Source organism: Stegostoma tigrinum, chromosome 33 (genome assembly GCF_030684315.1).
Source record: "Stegostoma tigrinum isolate sSteTig4 chromosome 33, sSteTig4.hap1, whole genome shotgun sequence".
Taxonomy (NCBI): domain Eukaryota; kingdom Metazoa; phylum Chordata; class Chondrichthyes; order Orectolobiformes; family Stegostomatidae; genus Stegostoma; species Stegostoma tigrinum.
The window spans coordinates 18754472-18775312 of record NC_081386.1 but is presented as its reverse complement, the minus strand read 5'-3'; the positions used below and the strand labels follow the sequence as shown (position 1 = coordinate 18775312).

Below are 20841 nucleotides of genomic sequence, written 5' to 3'. Positions count from 1 at the left end.
TTGAATGACCCAAAACAGAAGCATGAATATGACAATTGCTTCTCATTGAAGTTATATAAAGTTTTTTTTACAGTTTGCAGCATTAGAAGAGTAATAATTTCTTGGGAGAAAGAATCAATCCCTAATGGGATTTCTGCCTTGTCTGAAAGAATTGAAGTTTAGAATTTCCAATTAACATAATTTTAATAACATCAATCAAAATATCTAGGTCAGTGGGTACTTGGGAGTTCTCTTAAATGAAGTTTCAAGGTTCTAAAATGTGTTTTGCATTTCAGGAAAGCAACACAGCAAATGATGGGAACACCTATTTGCAATGGGCATGCTGTCTCTGAAAAGAATGGAACTTCAAAGTTAGAATCGGTGATTGAAGAGACTGTTATGGGCGACTATGCATTGGTTATTAATGGACACAGTTTAGTAAGTGTGAATACCGAACGGGGTCATGAATGTTGTATGTAAGTCCATGTAGCAAGCTGTCTATTAGGTAACTGAGCCCCAGAGATTGAATTGAGCTCCTCTCAGCTGGAGTAATAGCATGGATCTGAGAGTTGGTCCCTGCCTGTAGGAGGAAACAATTTGCCCCATCTTCTAATTATGGTTGCTGTTCACTGCTACCTGCTTTAAGTGCTGGTCTGTGGACTATAACACCTTTTTTAACCCCTTTTGGTTTGCTGTGTTTTGGTAGCTGATGCGCACTGGTCAGATACACAAATGGAAAACTGAGTATTTTGTGGAGGCGCAGGAGGCTAATCAACGTACCCGAATAAAATATTGACACCCTCAGAATAAGACAGTGAGACCTTTGATAGTTGAAAAGGAACCAGTGCATACAAACAGAAGAAGTGCATTTCAAATTCACTTTGATTTACAGCATTGTCAAAGTGCACCAAAGTATTTCTGTTTTAATTTGAGCTATATTATAAGTGAAATCAGGTATGAGCTTAAGTTATTTAAACTATATTATCATTGCAACTTTTATGAGAAATATATAAAACTTTACTGTGAGGATATTTTTATTGCTTTCTAGGAATATAGAAGTTGCAGTTAATTTATTATTCCCAGAAAAATTGAACATTGAAGGGACATCAGTATTATTCCTTATATAATAATGGAAATTTTGTACTATTTAACCTTTACTAAGATTCTACTTGCCAGAAAAAAAAGGGCAAACTTTGTTCTGGGTTTGGTTTGCTTTGTCATACACCCTCGCACCACCCAAAATTTAACTGTTACGGCATAATGGCTAGTTCTATCTCACTAAATTGCTCTCAGCTCAATTTTTTTCCTCACATTCTTCCCTCTGCTATTATGACTGTAATTCATGCAAGCATGCCAGCAGCCAACTCACTAACTCACCTAACTGATTTCGTTCACATATCAGCCTGAACTATTTTAAAATTTGATTAGTACCACGTGTCCTAAGGTACAGGGAAAATTGGTATCTTATGTGCTTTACAGGCCGCTCTACTGTAACACGCATCAGGGTAACAGGACAAAGTACAGAATATAATGTGGGTCTAGGCCCAAAACGTCAGCTTTTGTGCTCCTAGGATGCTGCTTGGCCTGCTGTGTTCATCCAGCTCCACACTTTGTTATGCAGGATATAATGTTACAGCTGCGGAGAAAGTGTAGAGAGAGATCAACATTAATATTTAAGAGGTCCGTTCAAGAGTCTGATAACAGCAGGGACAAAACTGTTCTTTAATCTATTTATATATGTATTCAAACTTCTATATCTTCTGCCTGATGGAAGAGGGTGGAAGAGAGTTTAACCAGGATGGGAGAGGTCTTTGATTATTTTGGCCGCTTTCCCAATGCAGTGGGAAGGATAGATGGAGTCAGTTTGATGGAAGATGAGTTTGCATGATGGACTGGGCTATTATCATGACTCTGTATTTTCTTGCGGTCTTGGAAAGACCAGTTGTCATACCATGATGTGATGCATCCAGCTAGGATATATTCTATGGTGCATCAAAAAAAAATTGTATGAGTCTGTACGGTCATGCCGAATTTCCTTGAGAAAATAAAGATGTTGGTGTGCTTTCTTGTCTGTTGTAGCAATGTGGGTGGACCAGGACAGATTGTTGGTGATCATGACTACCAGGAACTTGATGCTGTCAACCATCTCCACCTCAGCACCATTGATACCGACAGGAGCATGTCCTCCATTCTGCTTCTTGATGTCAATGACCAGCTCCTTTGTTTTGCTCACAATCCGGGAGAGATTGTTGTCTTTACATCATGTTGCTAAGCACTCTGTCTCTTTGCTATATTCTGTCTTGTTGTTGTTTGAGATCCGAGCCAGAACAGTGGTGTCGTCAGTGAACTTGTAAATGGAGTTGGTGCGGAATTTGGCCACACAATCATGTGAATATAAGGAGTACAGTAGGGGGCAGAGTGCACAGCCTTACAGAGCACAAGTGTCATGGAATATCGTGGACGCATTGTTGCCTATCCTAACCTGCAGTCTGTTGGCCAGGAAGTTGAGAGTCCAGTTACAGACAGGGAGCAGAGAACTAGGTCTCGGAGTTTGGAGTTGAGTTTGTTTGGAATTATGGTGTTGAATGTAGAGCTGTAGTCAATATATCGGAGCCTGACACAGGATTCCTTGTGGTCCAGATGTTTCAGAGATGAGTGTAGCTCCAGGGAGATAGTACCTGCTGTGGACCTGTTGCATCAGTAGGTAAATTCTAGTGCGAATTGTAGGTGAACGAAGGCAATCTGTGAGTCTGGAGTTGATGTGAGCTGTGACCGTCGTCTCAAAGCACTTCATAATTGTGGAGGTCAGAGCCGCTGGGTGATTGTCATTGAGGCACGCTGCATGATTTTTCTTTGGCACTCGGAAGATGAAGGCCATCTTGAAGCAAGTGGGAACCTCACATCGTGGTGAGGAGAGGTGGAAGATGTCTGCATAAACTCCCACCAGCTGGTCCACATAGGATCTAAGTCCATGGCCAGGAGCTCCAGCTGGGCCAGCCACTTTCTGTGCATTCACCCTTAAGAAGGCTGATCCAGGATCTGCAGTGGTGGCTGACAGGTTGGGTGTATCTTGGGCTGTTGGGATGGGTGACATAATTTCACTGCCCTTCTGTTCAAAGCTAGCTTTGAACGCATTGAGCTCATCAGGCAGGGATGTGCTGTTGCCCACAGTTCTGTCCAATTTCACTTTGTAGATGGTTATGTCATGTAAGCCTTTCCCCAAATGATGGGTATCCATGTGGTTAGTCTGGGTCTCGAGATTAGTATGGTATTGCCCCTTGGCGCCTCTGATAGCCTTGTGAATGTCATACCTGGATTTCCTGTACAGATCAGAGTTGCCTGAACTGAATGCCTCAGACCTGGACCTCAGTAGGGAGTGGATCTCCTGTTCATCCATGATTCCGTTTGGGGAATTTGGGGAATGAAGATTAACTTCTTCACCACGCAATCATCTACACACTTACAAATGAAGCCTGTAACAGTAATGGCATACTTGTTTAGGTCAGCAGCTGAGTACTTCAATGTGGACCAGCCCACCAACTCTAAGCAGTCCCATAGAAGCCCCTTTAACTTGTCTGTTTCCTCTCCACCTATCTTCTCCTCTATCCATCTTTGATTTGCCTCACTCCCTCCCTATTTATTTCAGAACCCTCTCCCCATTCCCATTTCTGATGAAGGGTCTAGGCCCGAAACGTCACCCTTCCTGCTCCTCTGATGTTGCTTGGCCTGCTGTGTTCATCCAGCTCCTCACTTTGTTATCTTGGATTCTCCAGCATCTGCAGTTCCTATTATCTCTCCCATAGAAGCACTTCTGTTTCCTCAGGCCAACACTACTTTCTGTACAGGGCCCTCACACCTCAGTGTCTGATTATATTTACAGATTAGACAACAGCAAAAGTTGGACCTAACCTCCTTTCCTGTGTGTATGCACTTATAGCAGCTGTTGCTAGATATTAGTGCTAAGAACCCTGTCTGTCTGACCTTTCCTTTGTTTGGGAATTGACAGAACAAGGCTTGAAGCTTCAATTTCTTGTGTTACAGTTGAGTATGTACCACAGAGCACAGTGTATTTACCTGCTGAACTGAGTGACAAATTGCTTGTTTTTGGCTAGTGTCTTGTACCGAATAAATGAACTCGGTTCTTACAATGGCAAAACTAAAAGCTTCCCATACAGTTCAATTGGCTGAATCAATGAGTAGTTGATATCAGCCAAGACTGTGATTGGAAAGAAGAAATTGCCCCACGTGCCTGTTGCTGATCATCATCCAACAAGCCTTATTTGAATGCTTAATATCTGCCTTCTGGTGAGGGCAGAATAGGGCTCATGTACGATAACCACTTCACCAATCCTGAACTAGGGGAAGCAAGTCTTCTGTTCACTCTATCGTTATTTTGTATAATTCAATTAAGTCATCCCTCAGCTCCCTTTCCTCCAAGAAAAACAATCCTAACGTTTCCAATCTTCGCTGAAATGGTTGAATAGATTGCTGGTCCTAGAATGGGCACTTAAGCAAAATACTGCTCATATCTGTGTGATGTTTCCACTTCCTGAACTGGTTGCCTTTGTGGCCAAAGTTGATGGCCTCAGTAATATCGTGATTTTGTTTTTCATTTGTGCGGCCAAATTGGGATTTGTGTACTCATTCATTAGGATCTCCAATGTCTGCTGGTTCCGATTTTCCATGTGAAATAATTTGGGCAAACTGGAAGCTCATGGTCAGAGGCCTGGACAAATCAACTGTCCCTACTTTGACATTACTGATAATCTCAGGCCATAGGATGTTTGGTGTAGGTGATGGAAGAAGTGACACAAATGATGCAATTGGGTCTGATCTTCCAAGGCTGGAAATGGAACACATTTGGCAAAGAATGAGATCGCCTCTTCATTTAGTTGTCAGATGCTTGGTCTACAAAGTGCTTAATGCTAGTATGGATAGAGTTTAATTCTCAATCTTTAGCACCCTCAGGTAAATAGGCATAAAACAATCAATAGGCATTTTAAAAAAAATGAAATGACTCAGTAAATTTGCTGCATGTTAGCCCTTTCTTGGCAGGCACTTTAGAGACGATTTGCTGCAGGTTTACCTTTTCTTGTTGGCCATTAAGTTCGAAATGGGATGAAGCCAATAATTTATAGAATTGTAAATGGCCTCTTTTTAGGGAATATATTGTCCAAAAGTGTTGAGCGTCCATCAGTAAAGCTGAGAAGCAAACAAAGTAAGAGGCTGTTGTTCTGCATGCTGGTTGCTTAATACCAAAATACCTCCAGCTAGAGGGATACCATTATTTTGTTTACAGAGGATCAGTTCTGTTTAAGCGTTTAATCAATTTTTTTATTTGCAACTTGTTATACAGGCACACGCACTGGAAGCAGACATGCAGCGTGAGTTCCTAGACTTGGCTAGCATGTGCAGAACTGTAATTTGCTGTCGAGTCACACCATTGCAGAAAGCCCAAGTGGTTGAGCTTGTCAAAACGTACAAGAAAGCTGTCACACTGGCTATAGGTGATGGTGCAAATGATGTCAGCATGATTAAAAGTAAGTAAAATCTGAATACAAATCTAAAAATCTGAATTGCCATCTAAATGGTGGATGAGAACTATTTTGTATACATTACTGTGCCCATCGGTTTCCTTTTTTTTGAAGTCTCAAAGTTAAATCCTTCAATCAAATGATTGTGGCCCACAGTAAGATCTGACTATGAGGAGAAGAGGTCACCTGATATTGTAATACACAGCAAACTTAACTTGTTAAAGGGACAGTTGCTAAGCAACAGCATCTTGCCGTGTTCCCATGAAGATAATCTTACGTGTGTGTCATAGTTAAAAATGAACAATGAGGATGACCTGGTCTTTGTGGAAAGCTGTCTAATAATTCACCTGAGGAAGAAAAATAGCACTGATCAAAATATTTTGTTTAAATCAAGGGTAAAATTGTGCCTCGATCGAAGTGTAAAAATGTATTTACTCTGTACATTTTCCAGAGGTTGAATCTATATTAAAATGTAATCTAAGATGGTAATAATAATTGAAGAACACATTTAGTAAGTTACCTTGCCAATGCTGTATGAGAGATTTTCCTCAATGAAGCTTAGTCTTGGAACATTATTTAATTTAAAGGTACTAGTTAATTGTTTAATTCTTTACACACAGGTGCACACATAGGTGTTGGGATCAGTGGCCAGGAAGGCATGCAGGCTGTTCTAGCTAGTGACTATTCATTTGGACAATTCAGATACCTTCAGCGACTTTTGTTAGTTCATGGGAGATGGTCCTATTTGAGAATGTGCAAATTCCTCTATTATTTTTTCTACAAGAATTTTGCATTCACTCTTGTGCACTTCTGGTTTGGTTTCTTCTGTGGATTCTCTGCCCAGGTCAGTAGCTTCTCCGAAATATTGATAACTTGTTCTAAACAGATTAGATTCACTGTATTGATATCAAATCAGATGCAGAGACAGAATCAATTGCTGACACGATGTTCAGGATTTTTGGCATATTCAGGTGATGTGGTTTACTTTAGATGCATTCCAAGTTGTATAAATTTTAAAATGAGAACTTTAATTTCACAATCCACATAGATTTCTTATGAATTTTATAACGCGTGTTTTCATTTGCATTTGCAATACAGCAAGTAATGTTAAATGGTGCATTTGCATAAATGAAAATCTGTTAATGCTATTAATAGTTTAAACATTATTCTAATGCCAGATTCAAATGGAATTTGCTTTAAGTCCTGGTGCACTCAAATAGAAATTAAGTGCTGTAAAATCTTCAAATTACATTTATTGGCTGATGAAAATTATCGTGGAAATAACTGCAATTTTTGAGATTTATGTGAACATGAGACTGTAGAAATACAACGTTTGTAAAATCTCTTTGATAATGAAGATCCCATTGAGATTTAGTAAGTCTGAATGTTTGTTGGTCTTTGCCTACTTATTGCATTATCAAATTGGAGTGTTTTCTATCAAGAAATGTAACAAGCTTCCTAATAAGTATCATCTTTTTGTAATCCTCTATATTGTTATATTGCACATTTCCAGTTTAATAACTACTTTATACTATAAAATGATTACATTTATTTTGAAAATTTTGAACTTGTTTTGATAAATTGGTGGTTTCAATGAAATTTCACAGTCCTTTGTTTTTGCAGACTGTTTATGATCAGTGGTTTATTACCTTGTACAACATAGTTTACACTTCACTTCCTGTTCTGGCCATGGGTATATTTGATCAGGTAAAGCAGTCTTTGAAATCTGTTGAGAATAAGTGTGTTTAAGTGCATGGAATTTTTGCAGATAATAGGACCTCTGTGTATATGAATTCTAATGAACTCTTCTGGTCCAGCATATCAGGAAAATGAGTATAGCTTTATAAATATTCCATCTGTATTGTGATTATCTGCATATTTATTGTTCAGTTGAATGAAGGATTCATGCTACATCTACCAATACAGCTCAATGTGGCCCAAACCTGCACCAAATGCCCTCTGCTCCATTCTAAGCACTAGATGAGCATTAGTTATTTCTAATGTGCTAATTTCCACCAGAACAGCTAATTGTCCTTGATCATTTACTGCTGATTTCAGAGGGGTTTGTGGATTCAGCACTATTAAAAATGAGTTAGAGACTTCCAAAAATTAATTTAATTTAAGACTCTTGCATCAAGATCAGGGTTAAATTGTCTCTGTACAGTTAATGTAGGGAAATATTAAACAAGTTTATGATGTCGCTTCATCATTGGTTAGATCAGGCATAGAACAATTGGCCTTAAGAGCAGTCAGACTGAAACTTGCGATGTTCCTTTCTAGTTTTCCTTTAAATATCAATGTTTACAAGGAACACAATGTACTTGGATCTTTCCCATGAAACTGATGGTTATTTAGTTAAAATTACAATCAAAGTAAGAGAAAAATACTGTAGAGCATTTACGTTAGGTAAATAATTTATCGGTATGCTACTGGGACAGACAGAAACTAACCAGCACCTCAGTGTGAACTCTACCTTGAAGTTGATCAGTGATGAGCTATTTTTCACTCATTTGTGGGATTGCCTGTATTCATCTGATCAGTGTTGCACAAAGAATTTAGTTAGGATTGAGAACTCCTCATGTGTTTCCTGCAATGTAGAGGATCATGTTACAACGTATATCTTTAGCATGTGCTTTTTAAAATTAAAGGACCGCCAAATGATTTGCTTCTCCACACCTCGGGAGATATTGGCTTGAACTGAGGTTTGGGTCCTCTGGCTTCTCCAAGTATTAGTTCCTAACTTTGACCATAGGAGACAACACAGCTAAGCTTGAGATAACAGTGTGGAGCTGGAGAAACACATCAGGCCAGGCAGTTTAAGAGGAGCAGGAAGGTTGACGATTCAGGTTGGGACCCTTCTTCAGAAAGCTGACCCTCTGGTGCTGCCTGGCCTGCTGTGTTCCTCCAGCTCCATTCTGTGTTATCTCATACTCCAGCATTGGCAGTTCTTACTATCTCACAGCTAAGTTTGGTCCTTTCTTTGCCCAAAATCTACAAATGTGCGCTTTCTATCCTGAGCCATTGACTGCCAACTAAGATAGGGAGCCCAACTGAGATGACCTCATTCAATGCAAATCAGAAATTCATACTGAGGTGCTGCTTAGTTTGTGTCTGTCTCTGTAGCATACCGATAAATTATTTACCTAATGATGGATCAGGGTAGAGAGAAAGCATTTCGGACCTATTTGCAGCGGAAAATAGTAATATGCTGTCCAGTTCAAAATAAGTTTCATCATTGCAACACATCATTATCATTGTAAGTGACTCACTGTGTCTAATTTCACTTGTTTTTTTTCCCACAGGATGTCAATGAACAGAAAAGTTTGGAATACACAAGACTCTATGAACCAGGACAACTTAACCTATTGTTTAATAAGCGGGAGTTCTTCATCTGTATAGTCCAAGGAGTCTACACCTCCATTGTCCTTTTCTTTATTCCATATGGTGCATTTTGTGACACTACGCGAGATGATGGGACTCATCTTTCTGATTATCAGTCATTTGCTGTTACAGTGGCAACATCGCTGGTGATTGTGGTTAGTGTGCAAGTAAGTTCTGACTGTAAAAATATCAATGCAAGTTGCTTTTTCAGCTTGACACCAATACTGTGTGTTTTTTTTAATTGAATGGAAAAATCACAAAAGCACAGGAATCATGTTTGCTGTGTTGGTTTAATATAAACTTAACACAATGACGTATGTATTTAATGTATTTCATAAGAGTGGAAAAAGCCACAGTGTCATGGGGGAGAAAAAAACATGCTGACGTGTGAGGGTATTTTGGAGGAGACAGCTGAATCTTCAGCAATATCTTTCAGAGAAAGGGATATGGGGAAGTGTCAAAGGGAGATTGTGGAGGGAATTCCAGAGAAGAGGATTGAGGTGACTGAAAGCTTGATGACTACTGGTAGATGGACAGACTGGAGATGCTCAAAAGGATGGAGCAAATTGCTGCAGATGAAGAGCCAAAACATTAGCTTGCTGTCTCTCTCCACGATGCTGCCTGACCCACTACGATTTGCAGCACTTTTTGTTCTCAATAGGATGGATTTTAATTTATTCACCAAAAGGTGGCTCGGCCAGTATTTATTGCTCATCCCTAACTGCCCAGATGGCAGCACAGAGTCAACCACATTATTGTGACTCTGGAGTCACCTATAGACCAGACCAGGTATGGATGGCAGGTTTCCTTCCCTGAAAGACATTAGTGAACTAGACGGGTTTTACAACAATCAACCATGGCTGCTATTAGACCTGCTTCCTCTTTCAGGGTGGGATGAGAATCCATGTCCTCAGAATATCAGTCTGAGCTTCTGGATTAGTCATTCCACTGAAATAACTTGACGTTGACTGGTATCCTCTCAGTAGGTCATTATTTATTTACAGGTGAAGAGTCACAGATATCCACAGACAATCCCTTTGGCCTAACAAGTCCCCACTGACCCCCCCCCCCCCCAAAAGAACAGCCCACCCATACCCATCCCCATCCCCCTACCCTTTCCCTGTAACCCTGCATTTCCCATGGCTAACACATATAATCTACAGATCCCTGACCACTACGGGCAATTTAGCATGGCCAATCCACCTAATCAGCCCATCTTTGGAGTGTGGAAGGATGCTGGAGAACCCGGAGGGAACCCACGCAGACACAGGGAGAACGTGCAAACTCCAAACAGACAGTCACCCGAGGGTGGAATTGAACCTGGGTCCCTGGCACTGAGAGGCAGCAGTGCTAACCTCTGAGTCACCGTTCCACCCCAACATATCCCCATTATACCAAAGTTTTGCCTTCTGCTAAGTCAGCCAATTCTCTATCCATGCTCACAGATATCCAGCTCTCAGAGTGAACAGAACCCCTGAAACTCCTGTTTATAACCGTCAGTCTCTGCTCCCTAATTGGACCAGATTAACAGCCCCAATCAGGGAACTCATATTCTATGAGGTCCACCTGGCTGATCTCACTACAATAACTGTGCCCCTGCCTTCCCCAAGACAGAGAAACATGCAGATCAGATAATGAAATGTTTGAAACTTGGACTCAGTGTCACATGCAGTTTTTGAACAGCAGGGACTCATGAAGAGTTCATGAATATTTCTAGTATTATCATTCTTTGGTGCCAAAAGGCTCAGCTTTTCAGTGCTGCTTGGTGTATGAGGAAATCATGAAATCTAAGCATTGAAGGCCTACATTCAGTAAGATATTCCCTAATACCACCATTTAGAAAGTTGTGTCCTAGAAAATGAATGGTCATGTCACTGTTACGATTTATAAAAATAGTTTTCTTTCAACAGTGATGGCCCCATAGGCATCTCCTTCAAGAGGAATAAATTCATGAGCCAATTAGTTCTTAATAAATGCATGCCTGACTCAAAATCTCAGATGGTGTCCAGTCTTTCGATTTTCAAGTTACTATTGCCTCAAGGTAACTGATCTTATAAAAATGGAAGAAGGATTTCAAAAAATTATGATAAATGCACGCAGAGTCTAAACATTCAATTGCCACTCAAAATGCCTAATATGCAGGAGAGCCATAAAATCTAAATCCAATTATTATTAACTTCAATAAAGTTTTAGTGTCATTATAGCAAAGAGGGACCCCACTTGGACCATCAGATCTACCTATGCTGGCTGCCTAAAAACTAGTCCAGTCAGAGGTGATGGTGCCAATATGTTACAGGTGGAACAGCTCCAGCTACAAGGAAATTATGTCATCCATTTACTGAGGGCCTATTTCAGTGTCAATGGATATTGGGTGGAACAACATACAGTGTAACCTTTAAGATTGGAAGCGAAGTTGAGCCTTTTTGGGGAAATATAATGTACAGACCAAATTAAGTTTGTCATTAAAGTTATGCTGATTTGTATATTGTTTCTTAAACATCCTGTCCGAGGAAATTACGGTATTAGCAGTGATAATTGAAAAATAGATTGTACAAAAAAATTAAAAAGAGAGAAGTGAAGAAGTAAGTGCATTAATACCTGTGCAAACAGAGACTCCCAATAAGTTCACACTTATTGACAGTAACTTGTATGTTTCAGTCAGCACAAGCTGCGCTTTGAATCCAGGGACAGTTACAAATGATAAACTTCAATGAACTAAGTTAGTTTGCAACTAAAAGCGTAGGTCACAAAGTCAGGTGTAACAATGAAAATAATGGCATTTATGTAATGTTTATTCTTTATCCAGTCTCCATAGTAGGAGAGCAGTTGGGCTTTCAGCTCTGAGCATTTGAGGCCTCTTCAGCTATCATTTCTCATTTCAACTCTCCGCCTGTTCATGGGTAGCCTCCTCATTCCTAAAACTTTGTGGACAACAGTGCAAGCCACCATTATTGGAGGGACAGGAGTTAGTGGATAGTGGTAGGATCATTGGATATGTAATGTCTGGCTAATGTGCTAATGACTGGATTCAAATCTGACCATGGCAGGTAGTGACATTTGTATTCAGTAAAAAAAAAATCTGGACCAAGAACTGAAATGGCAACCATTGAATCACTGCTGATTGTCATAAAAGCCCATCTGGTTCACTAATGTCCTTTAGGGAAGAGGATCTGCCATCCTTATGGAGTGACATCTAAATATGAGGACTTGGGAATATGTGACTTTAATGTCAAAATGGTTACAGTACAGACAGGGAAACATTTCAAGCAAGTGTCTCAAGGTTGGTTCTATCTTCTGGAGCATTCAGACCTTCTTTCAGTTTTATTTGGAAGGATCGCTATTTTGAAACTCACAAGATGGATGTAACTTCTGTAATGTGCTAACTCTTATCTGCTCTCTGGGAAATAAAGGATAAGCATTAAATGTTGGCCCAGCTACATACCATTTAAGGAATAAAACCAAATGAGGAAGGATCCCAGAGTGGCAGTGATCTGAAAAATCCAAACTGAAAATCACACTGAAGTTACATCCATCTTGTGAGTTTCAAAATAGCGATCCTTCCAAATAAAACTGAAAGAAGGTCTGAATGCTCCAGAAGATAGAGCCAACCTTGAGACACTTGCTTGAAATGTTTCACTGTCTGTACTGTAACCATTTTGACATTAAAGTCACATATTCCCAAGTCCCAGAGATATATCTAAAACACAGGTTTCAACATTGTGAAAGAAATTGAAGGATTGAATGCGTTTAGATCATCTAAATCAACTGGAATATAACTTAGTATTTTAAAAGATGTAAGGACAAGATAGATAGCTCCTAAAATTAACAAGGGGGTTAAGGAATGGTAAATCTGAACAATCGCAGCAAGGAGATAGAACTTGAAATTGGCATGTAACTGAGGGGTCCTATTTTTAATATTGGCCAAGAAGATTAGAGATTTGGCTGAGTATTGGAATGCATCACATTGATATTTATTTTAAATTGAAACATCTCTGAAAACAACAGAACTGAAATGTGTAGGAACTAAGCATGAACAGAAATCCTGGATAACAAAGTTTGGAGATAATGGGAACTGCAGATGCTGGAGATTCCAAGATAATAAAATGTGGAGCTGGATGAACACAGCAGGCCAAGCAGCATCTCAGGAGCACAAAAGCTGACGTTTCGGGCCTAGACCCTTCTTCAGAGCTGGAGCTGGATGAACACAGCAGGCCAAGCAGCATCTCAGGAGCACAAAAGCTGACGTTTCGGGCCTAGACCCTTCATCAGAGCCCGAAACGTCAGCTTTTGTGAAGGGTCTAGGCCCGAAACGTCAGCTTTTGTGAAGGGTCTAGGCCCAAAACGTCAGCTTTTGTGGCTCTGATGAAGGGTCTAGGCCCGAAACGTCAACTTTTGTGCTCCCGAGATGCTGCTCGGCCTGCTGTGTTCAACCAGCTCCAAACTTTGTTATTTTGGATTCTCCAGCATCTGCAGTTCCCATTATCTCTGATAACAGAAATCCTGGAGCTGTTTTTGCGTCAGTATTTACTGTGCAGAAAGACATGAAAGCTAGGGAACTTGGGAAGTAAATAGTGATGATTTGAAAAGTGTCCATATTATAGAAGAGAATGTGCTGGAGGTCTTAAAATGCACAAAAGTAGATAAGTCCCCAGGACCTGATGTTTCCCGGAACTTTATGGGAAGTGAGGGAAGAGATTGCCAGGCCCCTTGATGAGATACTTGTATCATTGGTTGCTACAGTGAGGTGACAGAAGACTGGAGGTTGGCTAATGTGGTGGCATTATTTAAGAAAGGCTGTAAGTAAAAGCTAAGGGACTATAGATTGGTGAATGTGACGTCAGTGGTGGGTAAGTTGTTGGAGGGGATTCTGAACGATAGGATTTACATGCATGTGGAAAGGCAAGGACTGATTAGGGAGAGTTAGCATGGTTTTGTGAATGCGAAATCATATCTCACAACTTGATTGAATTTTTTGAAGAGATGATAAATAAGATTAAAGGCAGAGCAGTAGACATTGTTCTTAAGACTTCAGTAAAGCATTCAACCAGGTTTGGCATGGTGGTCTGGTTAGTGATGTCAGACCACATGGGATCCAGGAGGAACTAGCCAATTGGATACAAGATTGGTTTGAAGGTAGGAGACAGAGTGTGATAGTGGAAGGTTGGTAATCAGACTGGAGGCCTGTGACCAGCAGTGTGCTACAAGGCTTGGTGCTATAAATGTGAGGTGTTGCACTTTGATAAGGCAAACCAGGGCAGGACTTATACAGTCAATGTTGAGGAGTGTTGCTGAAAAAAGAGACCTAGTGGTTCAAGTGGATAGTTCCTGAAAAGTGGAATCACAGGTAGACAGGGTGGCGAAGAAGGCATTTGGCATTCTTGCCTTCATTGTTCAGAACATTTGAGAATAGAATTGGGATGTCAAATTGTGGCTGTACAGAATATTAGTTAGGCCACTTTTGGAATACAGCATGCAATTCTGGTCACCCTGCTGTAGGACGGATTTTATTAAACTTGAAAGAAAAGATTGACAAGGATGTTGCCAGGACTGGAGGGTTTGAATTATAGGGAGACCCTGAATAGGCTGGGGCTTTTTTCCCTGGAGTGTCAGAAACTGAGGGGTGACCTTGTAAAGGTTTATAAAATGATGAGGGGCATGGATAGGGTAAATAGCCAAGTCTTTTCACCAGGTGGGGGAGTCTAAAACTAGAGGACATAGGTTTAAGGTGAGAGGGGAGAGATTTATAAAGGACCTGAGAGAGAACTTTTTCAAGCTGAAGATGGTGCATGAATGGAATAAGCAGCCAGACAAAGTGGTGGAGGCAGGTAAAATTACAACATTGGAAAGGCAAATGGACAGATATATGAATAGGAATGGTTTAGAGGAATATGAGCCAAATGCTGGCAACTGGAATTAGGTTAGATTTGGGTGTCTCTTTGGCGTAGATGAGTTGGAATGAAGTGTTTGCTTCTGTGCTGTATGTATCTGTGACTCATTGATTGACCATGGGATGGGGTTGCTTAGTTTAATGGAGCTTTTGTTAGAGATCATACCTGTAATTAGTCACTTCTTTTCAGGAAATTGTATGGAGTAGGATCAGTAGATTCTGCAGAGTGTAAATTTGTGTTTTTAAGAAGCCATTTGCATTAAAACAGCATTTTTCCCTCCAGAGAGTAAGCTGAAGTCTGACATTCAATCGTAATTGCATTTCTGAAAAATGGAATATGTTGAAGATATGGGTGTCTTCATTCTCTAGATGAGTTTACAGAGTGAATATAGTGATAAAGTGGGTAATTTATAGATCAATAAACCAATGCCTTGATTTATTTTCATCCTAAACTGCTCCACAAGAAAATTAACTTGTAGCAACACAGTTAGTATAACTTTGGCTGCAAATTGTGTGTATCAAGAGGATAAGCCTTATGGAGGAAAGCTTTCAACTTGCATGCATTTTCTAAGTCACTCAGATTTGGCCTAATGTTACCCCCTTTTTACAGTTAAATAGCTATGAAATGGTTAATAGCATTGCTAAGACTTATTAATGTAGGGATAGGTTTTGAAGCAGATACAAAGGACATTACTCTTGCATGAAAATGTGTCATTTTGGCTGTCTGAAGTTTTGAGTAGCAATTGAGAGAAATCCAAGTCAGTCGATATTACAGCAACATCTAGTGGCTCCTATGAAGTCTGGCAGATCATGTGCCATCTTTATTTTTAGAGTTAGTAACCGGTTCTTTTTCTACTTTCAACTTAACGCTAAAGTTCAGTGTAAACTTTGACAATGATGCATCGTACTGAGATAAACTATAGCTGTGATGATTGTTTTAACTTAAAATATGTGGAATTATCACTCACCCCTCCTTGCCCCAAGCTGGGTCACTCGAAGTATCACTGTACACATGGATAGAAATGTATCCCAACACCTGATCTCATTATTCAAATCTCATTTATGTGATGTTTTCAAAGTGAAAAATTGATGAGATGCTGATCCTGTCTACAGGTGGTTTTCTATTGCATGTTTATGTTAGACCAGTACATATAGTTTGCCAATTTGATTTACTTTCTTTCTATTGCCTGGAGAAGTTACCATTTGTCATTCCTGAGATTTATATTTTTATATACATATATATATATATTTTAAACACTTTGAGAGTTTCATGGAGATGAGCCCTGATTTCAACCTTACCTATCCAGCAGGAATTTCTGCAGAATGTAAAACTGAAGGAATGTAAAAAGAGGGTTTGTCATTAATCCAGCTGTTCCAAGCAGGTTGGCTTAAAATTGCTGTTGTGGTGCTTGATTTTGTTCATTTCAAGTGATGAGATGTGGAGTCAAAGTTCACTGGGGTTTTGCTCTTTATCTGCCCAGGGAATCAATAGCCATTAATGGAGAATTGGGAATCAGTAGCGATTGATCCTCCCAGTCTGACCTTTACCCAGTCCTCTGATTTTTCTCTCTCTTTGGGCTGCATCTCCACCTATTGTTCACTCCAAACCCCTCCCACAAACCATCTTCTGCAAAATTACCAAGTGTTTCCTAGCTACAATCAGTTCTGAAGTAGTGTCACTGGACCTGAAACGTTTACAGTACATTCTCCCTACATATGCTGCCAGACCTTCTGAGTTTCCCAGCAATTTCTATTTTTATTTCTGATTTACAGCGTCTGCAGTTCTTTGGGGATTTTTTGTTTGCAGTTATATGACTACCTACTGACCTAAACAAAGCACCCTTAAACAATGCGCACCATAGGCCTGAAACATAGCTAACATCTGTAAGAGTGAAGACTGACTTTAAGTTATTATTCAGCAGCTCTGCTGTAACCCGAGAATCAGTTTGAAGCTACCTTACAGTATTGTTAATCCCTCTCATAGCCCTTACTGATCTTTTAATTTCTAATACAGTTTTAAAAAACTACCATACTGCTGACTTCTTTTCCGGGCGTCTCTTTGCTAATCTTGTGGCTTCTTTTTAATTTCAAGCAATACTGTGTTCTTTTCTCATGAGTTAAATGTTTTGAGTGATTAGAATGCCTTCTGTTGCAATCGGATTTGCATCTACATTTCTTGTTAACTTTCGTAGCTTTAATATTCTCTGAACCCTTCTCTTACCCATGAGTAAATAGTTGACTTCATTCTGTTTGGAAACAGTTTTAAATCTAACCGAGTCATCCTCATCACTTGATTTTCTCCTTAGAGTATTACCCAGTCAAATTTTGTCACATTTTCCGCAATTTATGTGAAGCTAGCCCCTTTAAAATGAGATGGCAACATTAGACAAGATTACAAAAAAGTAGGATTAACTGTAATTATATTATGATCAGAGCTGAGCAGTGCAATACAAGTACCTCTCTTTAAGACAATTCATTGTTAAGAACTTCATGTGCCCTGTGTGTACGATGTTGTAGCGTTGCCTTGCAGTTAGTTGGCTTTGGGTTTATAAACTGTACACTCCAAAATCTGTTGTAACATCTGCTTTATAACTTATAATGTGTTTCACAACTTTAAACAAAATAACACAGTTAATCATTCCCTGATGAGTTACTAATCATTAGACTATTGTCATTAATATAATTGCCTGTTCAATAAAGTGTGACAGAAAAATGTTTCTGGAATATTGTTAAACCATTTTGTTTGTTTACAAATTGGCTGTCACATGTTCTATGTAAGAACAGTGACTCTTCTTAAAAAAAAAACACTTTATTTGGGGCTTTCAAACACAGTTTGTTTCCCCTCTGACATTGGGAATATGCATTTATGTAGAACCTTTTCATTTATTTTATGTCACTTGTCACAGAACATTTTGATTTAGTGTAATTATCATAAAGCAATACAAAAAAAACCCCATTTTACTTCCACACCTTCTATTCAGATGTCAGAATCTTCCATCAGAACTGTAGATGGGACGGTATATCAATGAATATATAAAACAGAGAACTGGAGATAGTAAAAATCTGGAATGAAAATAGAAATTGCTGGAGAACTTCAGCTGGCAGCTTCTGAAGCACCTTGAGGGTTTGCTGGACTCAAAACATTAACTCTGCTTTCTTTCCACAAATGCTGCCAGACATGCTGAGTTTCTCCTGCAATTTCTGTTTCTATGTTATCAACGAATCGTTGTTTTACGAGTAGGTGTAGTTCAGTTGAAGTTCAGAAAATTAATCCAAATTATATTTTAGTTATTTGTTCCTTTTCTGCGCTCTCCTATCTTCCAATGGTAGGCTATGGTTCAAAAATCTGGTACTGTAGTTGTGCATGGCTACATATTGGGACATTGTGCAATATGTCCATTGCTGACCACTGGTGCCAGAATGTGAAAAGTAGGATGACTGCATGAAACAGTACATATTTTTGCTCTTAAATTTATCATAGGATGTAATTTGATGAGAAATGACTGCAAAAGGATTTCTGTCATGCTGTTTTTAACACAAGTAAGTGATGTGTAGATCTGTACAAGAGCTGTATATTGGCTTAACAGTCCTCCAGGTCCCCTTGATGACACGATGTTACTCCTTTTAATGGATTTCAGATGTAGTGATGCACTCACAAACAAATGGGCAAGGCATTGTGCCAGTGAATCTGTTTAGAACTTTTTCATTTATGATGGATTTCCTAAAAAGAACCTCATTCGGCTACAGGAATATCTACCTTTGATATTTCAGTTGTGAATATGCAATATCATTTTGTAAAACTGCATCAAACTAGCTGTTACCCAATTTATAATATGAATACAATCTGCAGTTATTTTCTAATAGACATGTATATTAGCTGTATTCCGCACCATTGAATGTTAAATCTGATTTTCTTAGAGATTCGTTAAATGTTTTAGATATTCATCCTTTTTCTTTTCTGATGTGCTACATGAAGTAGATACTTTAAAAATGATTAGTACGTAAAATAAGCACCAATCTGATAATTGATATCAAATAACTCCATCATTTAAAAGCTAAAGTACTTTTTCAGGATTAGTACTAGTAATGAAATTTTGCATTTAATTTAAATGTTGATTTTCAAGCATTTCTTAAATTGATTTCTCTTGGGGTGTATGGCTGTATAGAATTATAGCATAAAAATTGATTATGTATAAATAATAGTATGGTGTTTTTGCAACTCGCCTAGCAATTCAGATGCTGCAATAATCATTCAGGGAATTAAGTTCATCTACCCCAGTAGCATTGTGAGACTTTTAAATTCAGTGTTTAAAACATCTGTTATGTTAAGAAAAATAGTGGTAAGTGTAGAAATTAATGCAAAGCTTTTGGATTGCTATAAAAATCTAACTGGTTCACAAACTTTCTTCCCTGAAGAAATCTGTTATGTCTATCCAGCCCAGCATGTAAGTGACTCCAGTCCAACACCAATATGCAAACCTTTTCAACGACAAGTTGACCTAACAATCCATTCAGTTGTATCAAACCACTAAACAGCATTTTGAGCCTCTTCACACACAGATTGTAGCAGTTCTAAACACTAGCTAGTGCCAGCTTCCTAAGTCAACTAGAGTAAGGAAATAAATGCCAATATTGCTAATGATGCTCTATCCTAAGTTTAATTTTCATAATTCTGTTGACAGATTGGGCTTGACACTAGCTACTGGACTGCAGTGAATCATTTCTTCATCTGGGGGAGCGTGGCTGTCTATTTCTCCATTTTATTTGCCATGCACAGTAATGGATTGTTCGCAATATTCCCAGGCCAGTTTCCTTTCATAGGTAAGTCTCTAAAACATTAACTTAATGCAGATTTGCTCGAGCAATGAAGATAGCTGTTAATCTGATGATTTTCTGACTAGTGTATCTTGTCATCACCTGAACGTATTAAACTTTGAAGCTTAATGGAACATACAACTAGCTGCCTAAGTCACTACCCAGTTATACAGTTTTTGACATTTGGATTGTCCAGTGAGAAAGATTCAGTTTTGGTTCTGTTACTGGTCAGTTTAGTTTGGAACAAATTAAATTAGCTCAAAATTGACATTTGCAACTTAAATTTAGGCATGGATCTCTTTATCAAAATTACTTTAGTACTCATGTTCAAGGATAGAAAATAAGAAATATGAAAATAATGGCTAAATCTTCATGGATATATTTGCACATTGATGCACTATATAAGTAACATGTTTGCAACTTAATTACAAATATTGAATCAAATTCAGCTACAACACTTCACGTACCTAAAATTGTAAACATTTGTGCCTTCAGGAAATGCTCGAAATTCCCTGGCCCATGTTACAATCTGGCTGGTCATAATTGTAACCACAGTACTATGCATTGTGCCTGTCGTCGCAATCAGGTTCCTGATGGTAGATTTGAAACCAACCTTGAGTGACAAGGTACATGTTCAGTTTTTTTTTAACCTTTGATTGTTTTTCGTCTATGTTGTAAAATGCAGGCCCTAGCATGTACGTTGTAACACCATCAAATTGAGATTTTTTCAACCTTCAGACTTACGAATCAAAGAATAGCTGTACTATGTTCACTTTCTTGATTTAATTTGTTCTGAACATTTAACACTTAAAATGAAGAAATTCCTCCTACCTGTTGGAAGTATTTCTCATCAATTCAAACTAATATCCTCTTCCTACTTTGTTGAATTAATTTAGAATAGCCTTCTGGGTTTATTCTTCCCAGACTTCCAATCTTTTGCTGTGCTTAATGATGTTGTTTACGTTGGTTGCCCTTCCACATGTGCACTCCACTGTTAAATTCTAAAGTGCAGTCTTCCTCATTCTCCCTATCACACCAAGACCTTCTCTCTTTCTCTCTCCCATCACTCATTTTGTTTCATTCTCCCCAGTTGCCAGCAACATTTTTCAAATTATATACATATGACTTTGTATTCATCAAAATTAATTAATATTGAGCCATTGGTGCTACCAATATAAATCCTTTGGCAACTATTTTAATGAGGGAGCAGCTTGGAAATCCAAAGTTTCCAAGGCAACTCAGCCA

At 39.0% G+C, this 20841-nt stretch overlaps 1 protein-coding gene across 4 annotated transcripts in view; it reads left to right on the top strand.

Annotated features, from left to right (window-relative positions):
* The window catches only part of atp8b4 (ATPase phospholipid transporting 8B4), a 239036-nt gene that overhangs the window by 207188 nt on the left and 11007 nt on the right, over positions 1 to 20841 (top strand). For all 4 annotated transcript variants that reach the window (XM_048562970.2, XM_048562969.2, XM_048562971.2 and 1 more), the window contains 7 exons: positions 276 to 417; positions 5336 to 5519; positions 6134 to 6357; positions 7137 to 7220; positions 8816 to 9061; positions 19464 to 19602; positions 20092 to 20222. In XM_048562970.2, coding sequence (XP_048418927.1) covers positions 276 to 417; positions 5336 to 5519; positions 6134 to 6357; positions 7137 to 7220; positions 8816 to 9061; positions 19464 to 19602; positions 20092 to 20222 — 1150 coding nt within the window. The remainder of the gene's footprint in view (positions 1 to 275; positions 418 to 5335; positions 5520 to 6133; positions 6358 to 7136; positions 7221 to 8815; positions 9062 to 19463; positions 19603 to 20091; positions 20223 to 20841) is intronic.